General features: G+C 38.1%; 1 protein-coding gene across 5 annotated transcripts in view; it reads right to left on the bottom strand.

Annotated features, from left to right (window-relative positions):
- PPP2R3A (protein phosphatase 2 regulatory subunit B''alpha) overlaps positions 1-13789 on the bottom strand; it is a 153217-nt gene that overhangs the window by 24006 nt on the left and 115422 nt on the right. For 4 of the 5 annotated variants that reach the window (XM_023620966.2, XM_023620967.2, XM_070238178.1 and 1 more), the window contains 3 exons: positions 9348-9523; positions 8693-8811; positions 6697-6803 (listed from right to left, as the gene is read on the bottom strand). In XM_023620966.2, coding sequence (XP_023476734.2) covers positions 6697-6803; positions 8693-8811; positions 9348-9523 — 402 coding nt within the window. Of the gene's footprint in view, positions 1-6692; positions 6804-8692; positions 8812-9347; positions 9524-13789 lie in introns of those variants that run through there. The other variant, XM_023620969.2, reaches the window with a different exon arrangement.

The following is a 13789-nucleotide window of genomic DNA, read 5'->3' as shown; positions in this document are numbered from 1 at the left end:
GCTTTCAAGCAGCTCTTGCTCTCTGGTCTCCTGGGGCCCTGGCTCCTGGGGTTCCCCCAGGCAAAAGCTTTCCCCTGTCAGAGGGTTTCCACTGCATGGGCGGTGGGAGTCCTGGATGATCCCCAGATGCACAGCCCTTCCCCCGCTCCTTCCCTCAGCTGCAGCAGCGATCCCAGTCTCTAGGGGAGGGAGCGAAGTTCTCTCCTACCTGGTTCCAGCTCCTCCAAGGGCAGCTCCAGCCTCTCTGCCCTCTGTCATTTGGCTGCTCTGGGTCTCCAACGATTTCTGTTATTAGGATTTTTTTCTTGGTTGGAAAGCAGTTGCTCTTTTTGGTTGTAATTTGGAGGGGAGAGTCCCAGGTGAGCTCACGCCACCATGCTGCTGACATCACTCCTAGATTGAGTTTTCTTTACTAAATTTCTTCGCATTAATAACCTATTGTCTTTTTCTAAAAGTGATCAGAAAGTTTTCCATTTTTATTCTTTTAGTGATTGACGTTAAATTTCTAACATACTTTAGCCATTGTTAGAGAAATATATCACTGTCTATATTTTCCACTTTAGTAAAGATTCATAACAGATTACCGTTTTCTCCTTTTCCTCTTATGTTAACAGTATCTATCATCAATATTTACCTAGTTCTAAGAGAAATTTTACTAATTTTCTTGCTCAGGATTGTTTCTTGCATCCCAGTATTCCTCTAGGATACATTCACTTTCTTGCTGGAGAATACTGTTTAATATTTCTTTCACAGATAATCGGTGGGTGGTAAACTTTTTGCATCTCTGAATGTCTGAAAATGTCTTTATTTTGCCCTCACATTTAAATAGGGACAGAATTCTAGGTACAAAGTTATTTTCTTTGCTGTATTTGAATGATATCGTTCCATTTCTTTTTGTGTTCACTTTGTGGGAAATCTGTTTTTCCTCTATGGTAGATTTTCAGTTTTTCTCTATTTCTTATGTTCCAAAATTTACCTCTAGTACAGGGAATGGCAGACTACAATCTGTGAGCCAGATCTGTCTCGTCACTTGTTTTGGTATGGCCCATTAGCTGAGAATAGTTTTACGTTTTTACATTTCAAAAAAAAATTAAAAGAATATTTAATGACATGAAAATGATATGAAGTTAATATGTCAGTGGCTAGTATTAAAATTTTATTGGAACACAGCCGCATTCATTTGCTTCATATTATCTATGGCTACTTTCATACCACAATGGGCTAAGTAGTTGTGATAGAGACCTACAAAGCCTAAAACATTTACTACCTGGCCAGAAAAAATTTGCTGATTCCTTTTCCTGTGTGTATAATTCTATTTGTTTAAACAGCTAAAATTCTGGAAATTATCTGGCTATTATTTCTACTGGTTTCTACAAGGATTGTTTTTACTCCAGCATCACAGTCAACATTCCAAATCAAAAACTTTTCAGATGTGTCCATTCTATCACTCAGCTCAATGATTGTGGTTTTCATTTAAAATTTTTTTCTTTTCATTTCCAAGAAACTGGTAGTCCTACTTTAAGAGTGCAATGTTCTCTCTTCTCTAAAATTAGTAAAAAACTCATTTTGATGTCTTGTTCTGATTGCTGTAGTCAGTCTCCTTCCAAGTGTGAAAGTTCTTCCATTTGTTGAGTATTTTATTGATATTTGTCAACTGTTTGACATTTGTCCACTTTTCTATCTAGTTGAGAACAGATTGCTGCCTCTGTTTGACTGGCTGCTTGGTGGGGGTGCAATATGGGGTTGCTAGTGTTTTCATTGAGGACAGGGGGATGGATGGGCCATGCTGCTGGTGTATGGATATTTCAGTGGCTGTGCTTTCTCCATTCCAAGATCCCACATGTACTGCTTTTATCTTTCCTTTAGGTGTAGGATGGGATATATAGGGTTTGACCTACCTGGATGCTTCTTTTTCTGGTCTCCCTCTTGCTCTTCGTTTCAGTGAAATTCAGGTATGGATCATCCTAAAGTGTTGCTCCCTTTACCTGTAGCAATTATCTTCTGCATCCTCCTGCACAGAACCTAAGCTCTGTCTCCCTCTTTTTTTGTTTTTTTTTAAAGATTGGCTCCTGAGCTAACAGCTGTTGCCAATCTTTTTTTTTTCTTTCTGCTTTTTTCTCCCCAAATCCCCCCAGAACATAATTGTATATTTTAGTTGTGGGTCCTTCTAGTTGTGGCATGTGGGATGCTGCCTCAGCATGGCCTGACGAGTGGTGCCATGTCCGTGCCCAGGATCCAAACCAGCAAAACCCTGGGCCGCTGAAGCAGAGCTCGCAAACTTAACCACTCGGCCATGGGCTGGCTCCTGCCTCCCTCTTTAACATGATCCTGTCTGCTTTTTTCCTTTTAGTCCACTGAAAGGTCCTCTTCTTATTTTAAGTGGTGCCCTGTAGCTCTTACTTTTATATGGTGTGAGGAAACTGAAGTCTGCTTTCAATCCACCTCCTTGAAATGAGAAGTTAGTCTGTATTACTGTTACTTTTTAGAAGTCCACTGAAGTTTTGTTTGTGGCCTAATATGTATATTTTGTAAATGGTCTGTGGACAATAAACCACAAAGGTATTTTATCTGTTCTTAGGGAATAGTTTACAGTGGCTACAGATAATAGGTTTCAATTTCTCCACCTTTCTTTTTCTTTTTGGAGTTTTTGCTTCAAAAATCTGACATTATCAGGACAGATTTTTTTAGGTGTTCATTCTTTTTTATTCAACCTTTGTTGTCACTCCATAATTGAATCCTTTTCTTTTAATAAGTGAGTTTATTCCATTTATATTCACTGATCTAAAAATATTTGCCTTAGTTCTGTCATCTTTAGTTTACCCTGTGTAGTCTGTGTTTTTTTGTGTGTGTGTACATGTTTTCTAATTGAATTAGAATATTTAGAGTCTAGCTTTGGTTTTTCAAGTGTTTTAAATTAATATTCTTAAACACTCAACTTGACTTATCAGCTTTAGAGGGTATCTGTTGAGTCCCTGCTAATGAAACTTGCACAAAGATTTCTTCCCCCTCTCTACATCCCAGTTTTAGTTACATTATTTTTTCCAGAATATTACGTTCTGATCTCTATCCTTTCTACATCTAAATGGACTGAATGCTCACTATTATTTCTTTTCCACCATGGCTGCTCCATTTCAGAGGTCTTAAGTTTGGTTCGTCTCTTAATTTTATGATTATGTCCTTTTTAAAGACTAGCTCATGGGTGCTATATTCCCTCTAGCTCTTACATGTCTGAAAGTATTCATTTGTGTTTTCATGCTTGAATGTCATCTTGGGTTAGTATAAAATTTTGGAGTATAGAATTTCTTTCTCTGAGAAAGATGTAAATATTGTTTCATGGTCTTCTGGTATTCATTTTCACTGTGGAGTTATCTGAAGCAAGGCTGATTTTTCCCCCCTTGTCTGGTGACTTGCATTTTTAAAAAATGGAAAAAAACCCCCAAATACACTTTTATTTATCTCTGAATTCTGGTAAATTCACCTCACATATCTAGGGTCACTCATTATCAGTACTTCCTGGAGTATGGTGTGACTTCTGACCTTTCAGATTCAGATCTTTTTTTTTGTGAGGAACCTTGGTCCTGAGCTAACATCTGTTGCCAATCTTCCTCTTTTTTCGCTTGAGCAAGATTGTTGCTGAGCTAACATCTGTGCCAGTCTTCCTCTATTTTGTATGTGGGACGCTGCTACAGCATGGCTTGATGAGTGGTGTGTAGGTCGGTGCCTGGGATCTGAACCTGCGAACCCTGGGCCACCAAAGTGGAGCATATGAACTTAACCACTACGCCAGCGGGCTGGCCCCCAGATCTTCTTTTATTTCATAAAACCTTTTCTATTATCTTTGAATATATTTTTTCTCTATTCTATCTGCTGTGTTGTCTAATACATATAAGTTAGATCCCTTTGGTTTTCCTTACATAGACCTAATTTTCTTTCTGATACTTTATTTGTTCTTTTCTATTCCATTTTACTTGATCTTTCAAAGCCTTCTTCCATGTCCCTACTTTTTCTTTATGGTAGTCAAGAAATATAAATCCACAAAATGATTTTTAATGGTTACATGGGATTACACTCTGTAAATGTAGGAAAATTTTATTAATCTTCCTATTACTTAGATTTTTTCCAATTTTTTACCATTATAAACATCCACACATGTTCTCAACAGTAGTGATGGTGCTCCATAAGATCAGTAAACTTACCCTAATTCTTACTAAGGGAGTTCAATGCCAAAAAACTTTGTCATGCTTGTGAATCCACTTGCTTCCTGTCTCTTCTACTGATGCAGTCAGGCTTAAGATAATCAGTGGATGATGAATGACTTTAAGGGTTTCTACGTCACTGACATAAAAATGAGACCCCAGTTTTGTGGCTAAGCATATTAAGGAAATCTCCAGATTAGAGAAAGTGGTTTGGAGATGGCTTCTTCAGTACTTTTATAAAGATATTAAAAACTTCACAGTAGGGGTGAAAAATACTAAAATCTCAATGGAGGACTATTTGATGTTATCTACTGAGCTGGACATTTTCTGTTTACCCTCTAGATCTACTCTCCCCCTAGCTCTGTGCCCCAGGAGGCTGACCCAAAAGGATCCTATCAGTGGGGTCTCTTGTCTTCTGGTTTGTGGGTGGAAGCCAGTCAGATGTGCCAGCAGGATACTGAAGGATATGAGGAGAATGACACTGGGTATTTACTCTAGCAGCTGTCTCTCAGCTGGGTTGCCATAGGTTGGTTAAATCCCCTTACTGGAGGTGAAAAGTCCTGTCGGGTGACCCTCTCCATATAGTTACTCTCTTTGGGTTCTGGTGATGGTTTCCTTCCCTTGTCCTTTTAGGCTGAGGGATGGAAATGGCTCCCCACCATTCTGGTTCTGTGTGTCTGCATCATTTCTTGTTAGTTTCTCTAAAATCCTCCCATGTCTTTGCAAGTATGCTATTTGCTACACTTCTAGAAATTTATCCTATGTATGTATAAAATGACATTTATATAAGACTATTTATTGCAACGTTATATTTCTAATAGTGAGATATTAGAAATATAATGTCCATGAGCAGAGGATTGTAAAATAATGGTATAACTCTACAGTGGAATATCACACAGCTGTAAAAACTTAGAACATTCATTTGATACATCTGTGGAATAACCTCCAATTTATTGTTTTTTTCCTCCAACCTTAAGTTATTCTTTTATTAGTTCTTTTTCTTCATACACTCAAGGCCCCAAAAATGTTTGTGAAGCCTCATTTATACCTCAGTGATCATAAAATACAAGTTCACCATGCTGTTCTCCCAATCTTTGTTATTTTTAGGTTTATTGAGATTTAATTGATATACAAAAAATTATACACATTTAATGAATACATCTTGATGAATTTGGACATAAGCATACAACTGTACCACAATCAAGGTACTAAACATATCCATCACCTCCCAAAATTTCCTTGTGTTCTTTTGTGGCTTTTTTGGGTAGGAATACTTAACATGAGATCTATCCTCTTAACATATTTTAAAGTGCACAATGCCATATTTTTAACTATAGGTACTATGTTGTACAACAAATCTTTAGAACTTACTCATCTTTTATAGCAGAAACTTTATACAAATGTGGAAAAAAGCAAGGGACCAAACAATGAATACAGTATGCTATCATGTATGTAAGAGAAAAAAGAAAGAAAAAAAGTATGTGTATTTTCTTTTATATATATACACATACGTGTGTGTAAATGTGTGTGTGTATGAGAGTGTCTTTGGAAGGGTACACAAGAAAATGATAACAGCGGTTGCTTCTGGGGAGGAGAACTTGGTAGTAGGAAACTTTTTAATATTTATTCTTTTGTTTCTTTGAATATTAAATCATATGAATGTACTGCCTATTCAAAAAATGCATTACATTAATAATAAGGATTAACTGAGAGCTTTAGAGAAACAATGACTAAGGAAGAATTAGAAGAACTGCTAAAGGAATTGCTAAAAGATGACGGGAAGAGCCAGCAAATTATAAAGTTTCTGGAATGTTCTAAGCAGTGAAAATCTCAGTTTAATTTCTTACTATGGTACCCTTATGGAATTATAGCCTGACTATTATGAATTCTTTGTAGAAGTCACTTCCTGTTCAGGGTTGAATGCATAAAACCATGTATGAAAGATTTGTTTTAAACATGATCATCTTTATTGTTTAAAAGAGCTTCAGTTCTTTTAGCCTCCTCCTGTATTTACTGAGTTTATTAACATCACTAACAAAGTAGTAGTGATCTTAGTTTCCATTGAAAGGTACAACTCTATTAAAGGAAATGGGACATGAGAACACTTTCCAGGAAATTAGTGAAGAAGGGAAGAGAAGACTGCTGGGTAAAATATTCATTCAATAAAATTGGTTACTCATTTTTATGATATTCAAAAATGGCAAAAACAGGAAAGGATTACTAGCTTGGTTTTTTTTTTGGTGAGGAAGATTGGCCCGGAGCTAACATCCATGCCAATCCTCCTCCATTTTGCATGTGGATGCCGTCCCAGCATGGCCTGATGAGTGATGTGTAGGTCTGCACCCAGGATCCAAACCTGAGAACCCTGGGCTGCCAAAGCAGAGCGTGCAAACTTAAACACTATGCCACTGGGCTGGCCCCTTGATTTTTTAAGATGGTTTGAATATTCCTGATATGGTTACCCTGTTAGAAAAGTTCTACAAGACACAGGGAGACTCACCCTTCCTGGAACTGTGCTTGGGCAGACTCCTCTGCTACAAGAGTCTCATACTCCTCAGCAGCAAACCTGTCCCAGTCGGAGGGCTCAGGCCCATCATTCTCAACGTCCTGATTGGAAAGAGGACAGCAACAGGAAACAAAAATCATCAAAGGTAAAGAACTGGAGACAGGTCATCACAAATGTTGTATATCACTGAAAAAAACCTATCTGAAAAATGTTTCATTTCAACATGTTAAAAGAATTCTAAAGTAACGCTCCTAAAGTGACTTTCTACACCTCCAATCACAAAATTATAATCAAGTGTTCAGCAGCTGGATTCTTTAGGTCTAGATCCCTTAGTGTTGTAATCAGAGACCCTTCTCTGGCCCCTTCTCCCTTGGCACTTTGCGTAGCAGCTATCTGAAGAGACTTGTAATGTACATATACCCACTTGAAATAGTGCTTTCTCTTCCTCTGGCCAATTTTTATTGCTTCTTTAAAAGCCACTTTAGACACCATGTCATCTGTGTCATCTTCCTGGAAACAGCCCTTTTTCCTCCAAATCATTTCTTTCGCTATACTATATAGGTCGATTGTCACCTCTTCCTCTTCGGTCTTTTTCATCTCTACATACTCATTCTTTATATACTGAGTCTTTTTCATCTCTGTATAACCAGTGTCTCTTCAACATAGTGCCTGAATTTACTGAGTACGTTCTGATTAATAATGTTCTTTGCAGATCGGAACAGATATTGATAATTACTACCTCTTATAAAGAAAAGTAAAATTTAAATGTAAAGATTTAAAAGTAAAATTTATAACGCAAATAAAAGAAGTGAAGGGGGAAAAGGCCATACATTTTCTTTTCCTTCTACAATATGAACAGCATCATGGTTTATATGTTTCAGGTAAAATGATATTTTTCTGTGATGAAAATGAGTTAGCAGTGCCCTAGAATGTAAGGTTAGTTATGTCTAGAAGAATGCAAGTACCTAAATATTGACCACAGAATGTGTTAATTACTATATTTAATCCATTTTAAGAATCCCCATCCCACCCTTTTAACATCTCTGAAATTGGCATGCATCTTAGACTTACAATTGGGAGTGTTTCTTTCTTGCTTAAAGGTATATAAAATAATGGGGAATCTTAAATTCAATGAAATATAATACTGACTTTCGGCTAGTGATAATGCACCTTCATATGCCCCAAGAGCAGGTGCAGAGTATTTGTTTTTAGAAGGTGATCTTCTGATTCTTAGTACTATTTAGGTCAAAGAGTTATGCAAAATGGAAAAGAAAAAGAAAAGACTGTGAACGTTTCCTGTAGTTGTACTCTTGTAGGACTCAAATGAAATAGTGCTTTTCTATCAACATAATGTTTACTTTTTAAATGGAAATAAAAGGGGAGGTGGTGATATTCTGCTTTTTGTTTGTTTGTTTTTTTTCTGGATATGCATCATATATCCAGTGTTTTCTGAGGGTCCACAGGCTTTTTTGTATGGGGAAGGGTGCGCATCTCTATTCAGGTAGAGTACCTGTAGAGGAATCATTAACACCTGAAAAAGGGTTATATTATCCGAAGGTTGTCTATCATGGAGAGCTTCTGGTTTTCATTATGATAGGGAAAGCTATTTACCATGTCATCCAGGAAATGTATGGTACAATTAAATCAAGCCCAATACACTTTCTAATACAGATGTACCTATGGATACATTTTTAAAAGTTAGGACAAATTTTTTTCTAAACTTTTTTGGTAATAGTTTCAAACGTTTATGTAAGTACAAGGCCACACAATTCATTCAATGATAGGCAGGTGCAGGTAAGCTAAACTTGAAGATTAGCTGTGAGGAGAGATGTGCTCTAGGTCCTTTATTCTCTCTTTTTAGTATGTGATGAAATGTTTTAAATGTTACCTCTTTAAAGACCGAGATTCCTGTAGACAGAGACCATTTTTCTCTGTAGCACAAAGCCCCTGATATTGTAGCCCTCATACAGAAGTTAAAACTATACTGTACCTTCTGGACCGCAAAGGGATCTCTCTGTTCATGGTCTAAGTATTTCTCCAGATTAAAGAAAGTGTCATAAAAGATGTGAGCCATTCTGCATCTCTTCAGATCTCGTAGAGTTATTTTGCCTAAGTAAAAACAAATCTGGTAAATTCCAAGAGCTGTTTTGGCAAGTGAAAAAGACTTTTACTGAAGTTTAAAAGTATGTGTATATGTTTACTTTATATAAAAATTCTATTTTTTTGAGGTAGAATTCACATAACATAAAATTCACCATTTCAAAGTGTACAATTCAGTGGCTTTTAGTACATTCGCAATGTTGTCAACCATCACCACTATGAACTTACATGACATTTTCTTCACCCCAAAAGGAAACTGTGCCCTTCAAGCAGTCCCTCACCGTCTCCCCTCAACACTCCCGCCATCAGCCCCTGGCCATCACTAATCTGCTTTCTGTTTCTATGGAAAAATCCTGTTTCTCTAACAGGATTTGCCATCAATTGTTGGTTCTACACTAACAGTAAAGGAGAAACTTAAATACCACTATATTTGGAAAGCCTGTATGAAGACTCTGGCAAGTTAAATAATTTAGGATAATCCAGGATTATGTGCCCCGCTCTGTTACATAGGTGAACAGTGCAAATGGCTCTTTACTCAATCTTACCATCACTGGCAGGCTTCACCAGGTCGAGCATCTGGCACAGCAAATCATGGAATGGCAAGGGCTCAATGCCCATGGCTTCCATCCGCTCACACTGCTCCTCGTAGAAGTACTCCAGCTCATACATGGAGAGTACACCATCCCCATCCACATCCATGCAGCGGAACCAATACTCAATGCTGGAGATAAAGACACTCATTAGCAATGGCCTGGTAAAGGTCCTTCCTTCACCCAGATTTATTATTGCCCATGTTTCTTTTTAAAAGTTATGTATGTGTATACTTTAGACTTAGAGAGACACAGTTTTACAAAATTTGTTAGAAAACATGGCAGGCCCTTTCTTCCCTTTACTTTCACTTCCTCAGAACCAAGCAGTTTCAACACCTGATTATTTTGGTTTTTATCTTTATATTTTCAGGTGAGACACTTCTATTGCTCCTTTTAAGAAGTGTGTATTAATTGTGCACTATGAAAGACGAGGGTTTAGCTCTTTAATGACTGATTCCACTTTATTTACATGTCCTTCCCAACCTTTTAATATATTCAAATTACTCAACATTGAGTTTATAACTTTATATCTTTCTTTGATTTCTTATTTGCTTAGTTTTCTGTGTACAATTTACTAATTCAACCCCAAAAGTCTCTGCCTGTTTCCTATATCCATAATCTGTCCCATCAGGTATTCTATGAATTGGATTTTCTTGATAAAGTCTTTCTCGGTTCCTTCTTTTTTTTTGTGGCTTGAGTGAGTTTTACTTTTACTTGAGTTTAGGGTACAAAGTGCACTTATCAGATAGGGCCTCAAATTTCCTCCATCAGTTTTTTTTGTTTTGAGGAAGATTAGCCCTGAGCTAACATCTGCTGCCAATCCTCCTCTTTTTGCTGAGGAAGACTGGCCCTGAGCTAACATCCATGCCCATCTTCCTCTACTTTATACATGGGACGCCTGCCACAGCATGGCTTGCTGAGCAGTGCCATATCCGTACCTGGGATCTGAACCAGCGAATCCCAGGCTGCCAAAGTGGAATGCGTGAACTTAACCACTGTGCCACTGGGCTGGCCCCTCTCGGTTCCTTCTGAACTACTCTAATCTGGACTGGTTGATTTCTAGGCCTGGTTCACAGTTTCATCCTAGGGATTCTTTCCACCTTTCTCCTGTTTCTTCTATCTCACATTTTCCTCATTCTTGGTTTACTTCCTTTTTTTGGTGTTAACACATTCTTCAGGAACTTCCTAAAAATGGGAGCATGGCAGGTATATTTTTTGAGATCTTCAGTACTTGAAAATGCCTTTTATCTATCTCCTAGCTGGGTTGATATTCTGGCTAGTTATAGAATTATAGCTTGGTAATACTTTTCCTTCAGAATTTTAAAGGCACTAGTCCACTGTCTTCTATCTACCCACTGTTGAGAAATCTAAAACATGTTGATATCTGATCCTTTGACTGTAATCTGGTTTTCTCTTTTTTTTCCTTTGAAGCCTGTAGAGGTTTCTCTGAGTCTCTGGTATTTGGAAATATCATGATGAAGTGCCTTGGTCTAGGTCTAATTCCTCTATGCTGGGCTTTCTGAAAGCCTGCTCAATTTGGAAACTGGTATCCTTTAGTTCTTGGACATTTTCTTAAATTATTTTATTTCTTCCCTGCCTCTCTTTCCCCTTATCCATGCTCTCTTGTTTGGAACTCCTGTTATTCAAATCTGCACAGTCCAGTATGGTAGCCACTAGCCAGGTAGCTGGTCCAATTTTAGATGTCTTTAAGTGTAATATACAACAGATTTTTGAAGACAGTAAGAAAAAAGAGTAAGACATTTTATGAATATTTTTATATTGAATACATACTGAAATAACATTTTAGATATATTTGGTTAAATAAGATATATAATTAAAATTAATTTTATGGGGCCAGCCCCAAGGCCAAGTGGTTAAGTTTGCACGCTCCACTTCAGTGGCCAAGGGTTTCATCAGTTCGGATCCTGAGCGTGGACATGGCACTGCTTGTCAGGCCACGCTGAGGTAGCGTCCCACATGCCACAATTCTAGAAGGGCCCACAACTATAATATACAACTATACACTGGGGATATTTGGGGAGAAAAAGCAGGGGGGAAGAAAAGAAGATTGGCAACAGTTGTGAACTCAGGTGCCAATCTTTAAAAAATAAAAAAAAATAATTTTATGTTTAACTTTTTTATTGTAGCTAATTCTATTAAATTTTTTTTAACATTTTAAATAAAAGTTTTATTTAAGGTATACAATGAGATATTTTGACATACATAATGGAACAATTACTACAGCTACTTAACATATCATTTCCTCAAAACTTACCATTTTTTGGCAGGGAGAGGATGAGAGGACCTGAAATCTATTCTCTTAGCAAATTTCCAGTATTCAGTACAATATTGATAACTATAGTCATCATACTGTGCATTAGATCTTTAGACTTATGTAGGAAGAATAACTGTAACTTTATACTCTTTGAACACAGCATGTCCCCCTTTCCCCCACACCTCCAGCCCCTGGTGACCACCATTCTACTCTCTGCTTCTACGAATTTGACATTTTTTAGATTCCACATATAAGTGAGGATCATGTAGTATTTGTTTTTCTGTGCCTAACATATCATTTAGCTTAAGGTATTCCAGTTTCATCCATGTTGTTGCAAATGACATATGTATATGTATATGTTTGTATATGTAGTATGTGTGTGTATGTATATACCATCTTTACACTCTCCCTCTGCCTCATTCCAGCCAGTGGGCACTATCTTCACGCCCTCCCTCTGCTGTGGTCCAGAGTACCAGTATCTTGTAGAGTGGAGCTTTTAGATACATCTGGTGCCCTGGTTTTTGTGGCTGCCACACAGGGGACACCCCCTGATCACCTGGCTCTGGTGGCCAGTGGGGTTTACATTCCTGGGTCCTACGGGACTGTATCAATCAGACAGTTCTTGGCAGGCTACCACACCCAGAGCACTGCACAGACAGTAGACTGAAACATACCTCCAGTCTTTCTGTGAAAGAGGCCTGTTTGTTTGTGCTGGTGCTTCAGCCTCAGTGGTAGGCTTCAGGTCTGTCACACATCTAGGTCCCTAAGGAGGTGCTTTTAGGGAACATAGGCTGGTGAATGCCATATTAGCACTCTCCTTCTGCCTTGCTCCAGCTTGCTGATATCTCCCAGAAAGGAGATTATACACTTGTCTAATTCCCTAATTTTTGTGACTGCTGCTCAGGGGAACACCTCTACATCACTTAACTCTGGGCTTAGGCTTGCAGTCCCACCAGACTGTCTATATGTGCATAATTTAAAAGCTGCTGCCTGGGGCTGGCTCTGTGGCTGAGTGGTTAAGTTCGCACGCTCTGCTGTGGCAGCCCAGGGTTCGGATCTTGGGTGCGGACATGGCACCGCTCGTCGGGCCACGTTGAGGCAGCGTCCCACATCCCACAACTAGAAGGACCTGCAGCTAAGATGTATAGCTGTGTACAGGGGGGGTTTGGGGAGATAAAGCAGGAAAAAAAAGAAAAAGATTGGCAACAGTTGTTAGCTCAGGTGCCAATCTTCAAAAAAAAAAAAACAAAAAACAAAACACTGCTGCCTGAGGATATGGCTTCTAATCTGCCTGAATCTAGGTGCTGACTGAGGTCCTTTCCCTCTTTGGGACACTGACAAGTCTTGGCACACCTTCAAATACTGGGAGACATTGAAAATAAAATAGGCTACTGTGACAATGACAAAGGTTTGAGAGCTGGGGCAGGGTTGAATAATAAGGTACACCTCCTACATGAGGTCACTACTTTAAGATGGAGAGAGGTGGCTGTTTCATCTAATGCATAGAAACCAACAAAGAGAGTCAAACAAAATGAAGAAACAAAGGAATATGTTCAAAACTAAAGAAGGAAAAAAAGGTCAGAAAAAAATCTTTAATGAAATGGAGATAAGTGATTTAACTGATAGAGTTCAAAACAATGGTCATGAAGATGCTCACCAAACTCAGAAGAATGAATGAACACAGTGAAGAGACAGAAAATATAAGAAACTACCAAACAGAAATCACAGAGCTGAAGAATACAGTTATTGAAATGAAAAATACATTTGAACAGCAGACTAGATGAAGCGGAAGAAAAGATCAGTGAACTTGAAGACAGGGCCATAGAACTTATCCAAAAGAGCAGCAAAAAAAAAAAAAAAAAAAAGAAAACAGAAAAAAAGTGAAGATAGCTTAAGGGACTTATGGGACAACATCAAGTAGACCAACATTTGCATTACAGAGGTCCCAGAAAGAGAAGACAGAAAGGGGAAGAAAACTTATTTGAAAAAATAATGGCTGAGAACTTCCCTATCATGGGTAAGGAAATAGACATCCAGATTCAGGAAGCCCATAGAGTTCCAAATAAGAGGAACCCAAAGAGACCCACACCAAGACGCATTATAATTAAAGTGTGAAAAGTTA

This window comes from Equus caballus, chromosome 16, assembly GCF_041296265.1.
Source record: "Equus caballus isolate H_3958 breed thoroughbred chromosome 16, TB-T2T, whole genome shotgun sequence".
Taxonomy (NCBI): Eukaryota; Metazoa; Chordata; class Mammalia; order Perissodactyla; family Equidae; genus Equus; species Equus caballus.
Note: the sequence above shows the minus strand (reverse complement) of the source record. Positions and strands in the feature narration are given on the sequence as shown.